Genomic DNA, 5764 nt, shown 5'->3' with positions numbered 1-5764 from the left:
GAACGGGGCTCAGCAGCCTCTCAGTGGACAGACAGACAGTTTAAAGACAGCGAGGTGATTCATGGAGTTTCCTGATGGACTTGTTGCTAAAAGAGACAAACTGTTGCTAACGGTAATGTTAGTCCAAAGTGTCCGACTGAAACATAATCATTATTATAATCTTATGTGACAGTGGAGTTGACCTTGGATGATTTTTATATCTGTATACAGACTGAACATTTTAACAGAACCCTTTATACTGAGCAGTTCTGGATCCATATGAACATCCTGTTTCCTACCTGGGAGTGGGCTCGGTGGGCGGGGCAGAGCGGTGCATGGTGATTGGTCGGGTGAAGTAAACCAGACAGCCGGTGCCACAGAAACGGGCTCCGGAGGTCCGAGGGAACGGGATGTTGGCGTCCTGGAGAAAAGAGAGTGAGTGAGCTCTTCCTCTGCTCGTACCGTCAGCCTACCTGCTTCCTGTCACACTGTTACCTGGTAGGAGCCGTACGTGTTGGTGACTCGAGGAAACGCCTGCAGGGCCGGAGTGACGGGGTTGGACAGGACGAAGGGACCGGAGGGCGGACCGTCCTCCTGCGTCTGAGGGAGGACAGACATTATGTGAACTGTTGACCTTTGACCCTGCAGCGATAGAGTGCCAGGATGAGGTCACAACTGCAGTGTTTTAGAACCATTCATTTGACCTCCGCCCACTATCGCTGGTTCATTACCGTGACTACGTACTGATACTGAAACTAAATATTACAGGAACAAAAACGTATTCTAAATGAATTCCAGATGATCTCACAGTTAAAGTATTTTCATCTGAAACTTTGCAGCCACGGTCCTGTTTCTGACAACTACAACGGATGAGACTGATCCTCGCTGACTGTCTGAACTACAGAACTGCAGGAAGGGATCGGGATGGAAATGTGCCTCGTTACAATCTGACATTTCTCACCATGTCGGACTCCAGACAGGAAACCAGCTGCCGGACACACGGCTCCAGACAGTTCTGGTTCCTCTTCACCTTCTGAAGAGACGTGTCGGTCAGAATCTGAAAACACAAACAGTCCCAGTCAGAGCCTCGTCCACAGTGTCCTCTCTGAGTTCACAGAAACACTCAATGTTTAAATTAAAAGGTAAAAAATGGATCAATAAAAATGTTTCGTGGTGCATTCAGGAGCCTCGTAGTTTCTGGATCTTTGCACATTTTCCTTTTTGTCTACAGCAACAAAAAAATAAATCTGTTTATTTTGTCAAGAGGGCGAGCTGAAAACTGAATGGGGGTTTTGTTGTGGTGCGTTCAGGAGCGTCTGTACCTTCTGGATCTTGGTCTTCATGGCGGAGGGGATGGTCGTCGGGGAGACGAACTGGAAGGTGGGCGCGGCGTTGTTGGGATACTGGGCGGGAAACTTCACCACCAGGTGAACCTGATGGCTGCCGAAGTGAGCCGACACCACGCAGCTGCGGTTCACCGCGTCCATCTGCACGGCACAAAGCACGCAGTGTGACCTCACTTCCTGTTTGACTGTTTTCCATCTGCATATTGATTATGTTTACTAACTTTAAAACAGCTGCTTTTATTTTGAAAAGGCAGCTGTGAGATGTGTAGATTAAAACTGACGACTATATAATTAGATTCAAGTGATCTACGGCTGATAATAATCCCAGAACGAGCAGAATAACAGATATTAAATATTATGAAAGAAACATCCCAGACGCCCTGTGAACGTCTCACCTCCACGTTGACGTTTCTGATCTGTAGGTTGACCAGAGAGAACTCCTGCTGCAGAGTCTGAGGGAGACCCGAACCCACCGCCGAGTCCTGACGACCTCCAGAGTCCTGGTCTGAGGCGACAGGAAGAGGACAGGTGAGACTCATAAGCCCCGCCCCTTTGGCTCTGTGCTCCAATCACAGTTGAGCAAGCCTCAGTCAGAACTTCCTGTTCTTAGATACGCTATATGCTAAGAAGATGGTTAAAAGATAAAAGACATTTATATAGTCACATCTTAAATGAACTAATGTTAGCAATATGCTAGCTGAAACTATCTAACTAACGATTGATAGTTAGGGACGCAGCTGAAGTCTTTATGAGCGTCGTATCTACTTTTATAGTTTTACAGTTTTAAATAAAGATTCCTCAGCTGTTATCATGAACACGTGTTCAGTGTTTCTTTACATTAAAACTCACCCTGCAGGTTTCCTGCAGCCGGACCGACGCCGTGCTGACTGTCGGGCTCCTGAGACGACAGAGACTTCTCCGACTCCACGGTGAGAGACATCCCCTCCATCAGGTCCTCCACCGCGTCACTGACACACAGCTACACCACAACAACAACAACATCAACATCATCAACAACAACAACAACAACAACGACACGCAGACATCAGGAGGAGGCTGCACTCTGACCTTCTGTAGCTGAGGATCCACCCTCCAAATCCTCAGAGTCTGGTCTCTGGACCATGTGACCAGCTGGTAGTCCTTAGAGCCTGAATAAACAACAAGAAAACACTGTAAACAACAACAAACACTTTACAGCTACTACAGAACCGATTCCAAACTGCACTTCCTTGTAACTTTTAAGGGACGGCCTATTTGGTCTATTGTAGGTAAAAAAAACTATAATTATGGAGGGGGAGGAGGGAGAGGAGGGAGAGGAGGGGGGTCATATTCAGAGAAAGAAAGATTTACACAAATTAAAAAACAAATATTGTATTATTTTTCTTTTTAAGAGCATTTATAAACATAACACTTGTTTTCTGGGATTATTACTCCTCCCATGGCTCTGTAATAATAATAATAATAATTTTTTACCAATGACATGTTGAACGTAGTGAATATGACTATACTGTAATACAGATAGATAGATAGACTTTATTACCTAATATACTAATATAATACTGTATCAATATTTCAATATGTATGATTCAATACTCAGAACTACAATCTAAAACAGACATCAAGGAAATACTGTAACGGACAGAAAAGCTGCTTTTAGATAGTGTAGTATAAAATTGTATGTATGATGTTGAATATTATAAAGTTATATGCTAGAAATCAAGTTAATCACACAAAATGTATGGTAGTATGTTACGAGCACTAAGTCATTTAATCTATGTGAGATTTTAATTAAAATATTCAAAACAACACGTTTAAGCCACTGTTTAGCCTAGCTTAGCACAAAGACTGGAAGCAGGGGGAAACTGTTAGTGTCGCTCCATCAAAAGATTAAAAACCCACTCAGAAATCTCTGATTGTCACCTTCTTTCTGCGGCCTCCACTGAAACTCGAGCACTACGTCATCGTGTCCGACGAAGGCGTGGACGGGACTGTTGAGGTCGAGCGTGCTCCACAGTAAGAGACTGTTCTCCCTCCTCAGCTGAGGAACCATCACTGTGACCAGACCGTTAGAGAACGGCTGAGAACACACGCACATTATTATTCCACCACAGATCATCAATCATCAATAAGTGAGTTAGTGAGTCAGTAAACTGGTCAGGGGGACGTTCTTTATGTAGCTTTTATCTGTATAAACTGTATGTTCTCAAATAACAGCCGAGGCTCTAATACAGGCCTGTTATATAATGTGTCTGTGTACATTTCCATCGCTTTCATTTAGTGCCACAAGGTGGCAGTAGCTACATCTGAAGTGCTGTACGGTAACTCTTAGTCACTGAATCTTTTAGAAAAAGGTTCCTGCAAGTTTTTCAAAATAAAAGCCTTGTTAGGAAATGAAGGGATTCTGTCCCCTGAAAACTCTTCTTGAACAATATTTAATGAAATTTTTGATACACAAATATTCTTAACTGTTACAATATAGATTCAAACATAAAAATTATAATCTGTTGATTTGTATTGGTCCAGTTTTACCATTGTGCAGCCCTAAGAGACATTTTATAATGTGTTCCTATTGGATGAAATAATAATTAATTATTTATTAATATAGTATGATACAGAACTACATCAAATGTTTGGTACCATTGGATTCAGAACAACTTTTGTGTCAATAAAATGTGCTTTGATTCAGTGTAAATCGATATTTGATGTTATACGAATGTTATGTTATTTTTGCATAATAGATATGTTGAAATAAAAGAATTGATTTTGATAAGTGTAGCTACAAGATTTTACAGTTTCCACAGTAGATTTTGTGTTTCCACGTCCAAACATACTAACATATAAAAATACTAACATATAAACATAGAAAGTACAGTCGTCAGCATAATGGAGTAACAAATATTTAATGGATCAGAACAGAATAAAGCTTCATACCAAATATATTTATCAAACAACAGGAATTCAAAATAAAGCCTGTCTCTCATAAAGGCCTGGAGGTAAACAAAGGGTAAACAACCACTATTTGAGACGTGAACAGTACGTGTTCAGTCTGATCTCAGGCGTTGACACTCACCGTGTACCTGGCCTTCCACACTGGCACCTGACAGGACAGGATGTTCAGGTACTTCCTGGGCTGTCGGTAATCCCAAAACTGAACACAGACAGACCACACGGGAGAAAATACACAAGTTATTGAAATGTGAGGAATCATTTTTGTGAGAAATGTATCACCTTTTTTTGCTGAATGTGCTCAAAAGTTTAAGAAAGGGTCCCATCAGTTACAGCTGATATGGGTCTTGTGTCAGAACATTTGAAGGAAGCATCCCTCGCAGTGTGTTTCCCCTACATGTACCAAAATCGGTAGGCACACGTATCACATCCGGCGAACGAAAAAGCAGTTTTAATAACCCGACTGTGTGAGTGTCTGTTGTCCTCACCCTCACTGAGTTGTCCTGGCTTGACGTGGCGAGGATGAACTCGTTGTCTGGATGCCAGTCGAGGCCGTGGATCTTCGACAGGTGAGCCGCCACGTACTCTGCCGCCGTGTTCGGCTTCTGTTCGGAGAGAAATCACACAAACATTTAACACCGCTGGCGCTCACGTACAGCTCGCCGTGCGGCTCAGATAGTGTACAGTGTCTGCTCACTCTTTTATCCCAGATCCGCACGTCCCCGTCATGACTGGACGCCAGCAGGTACTGGTTCTTCTTGTTCCACTTCACCTGAGATGCCCCGGCTGGAAACACGAGAGAGAGACAGACGGGAGATCAATACGCAAACTGATGGACAGGAATAATAAATAGCCTGGTCCTTTAAATACTCACCGACAGCGGACAGCGCCACCGTCGGTTTACGGGTGTCTCTAAGGAGTCAAACAGAAACTATATGAAGGGTTTAGAAACTCAACGTCTTTATGTTTAATTAATGATAGAAACCCGTAAAAACAACCTGTAGATGACAGTTTTTGTTCCTGGAGTAAATATTTAAAGATTTGGACCAATGTGGATGAAGAAAATAACGTTTGTTACATATTTCATGTTTAAGGAGACAGAACGTCCTCAAACCACCTGATGAGTCACTGTTTCCTCTCACCTGGTGTCCCAGATGTAGATGTATGTGTCCACTGAGCTGGTGACCAGGAACTCCGGTTCAAACCAGGACCAGTCCAGATCACTGAGGACACGAACGCATCACAGTGAGTCCATGAATGCATCACAGTGAGTCCAGAGAGGTGTGTTTGATTTGTTACCTGATGACTCTGGTGTGTCCCTGCAGGGAGGTGTGAACTTCTCCACAGCCGTCCCTCCACGAGTACAGATCCACACGCTGGTTACTCTGCACACACACACACACACACACACACACACACACACACTCAGAAACGGTTTTCTTTCTGTCTGTTTCAGGATCAGATGTTTAGGATTCAATTCAATTCAGTTTTAT

The 5764-nt window shown here is 43.2% G+C and overlaps 1 protein-coding gene across 1 annotated transcript in view; it reads right to left on the bottom strand.

The window, feature by feature from the left end:
* wdr59 (WD repeat domain 59) overlaps positions 1-5656 on the bottom strand; it is a gene marked incomplete at both ends in the record, with an annotated part of 5890 nt that extends 234 nt beyond the window's left edge. Inside the window, 14 exon segments of the mRNA XM_035651786.1 lie at positions 279-400; positions 475-579; positions 941-1036; positions 1302-1466; positions 1721-1830; positions 2175-2304; positions 2394-2473; positions 3246-3402; positions 4396-4473; positions 4760-4876; positions 4969-5057; positions 5146-5183; positions 5414-5494; positions 5571-5656. Coding sequence (XP_035507679.1) covers positions 279-400; positions 475-579; positions 941-1036; positions 1302-1466; positions 1721-1830; positions 2175-2304; positions 2394-2473; positions 3246-3402; positions 4396-4473; positions 4760-4876; positions 4969-5057; positions 5146-5183; positions 5414-5494; positions 5571-5656 — 1454 coding nt within the window.
* Positions 5657-5764: the final 108 nt, after the last annotated feature.

The sequence above is a fragment of the Morone saxatilis genome, unplaced genomic scaffold, assembly GCF_004916995.1.
Source record: "Morone saxatilis isolate NCDOM2014 unplaced genomic scaffold, NCSU_SB_2.0 Contig11, whole genome shotgun sequence".
NCBI lineage: Eukaryota > Metazoa > Chordata > Actinopteri > Moronidae > Morone > Morone saxatilis.
The sequence above is the reverse complement of the archived record's forward strand: the minus strand, read 5'-3'. Positions and strand labels throughout refer to the sequence as shown.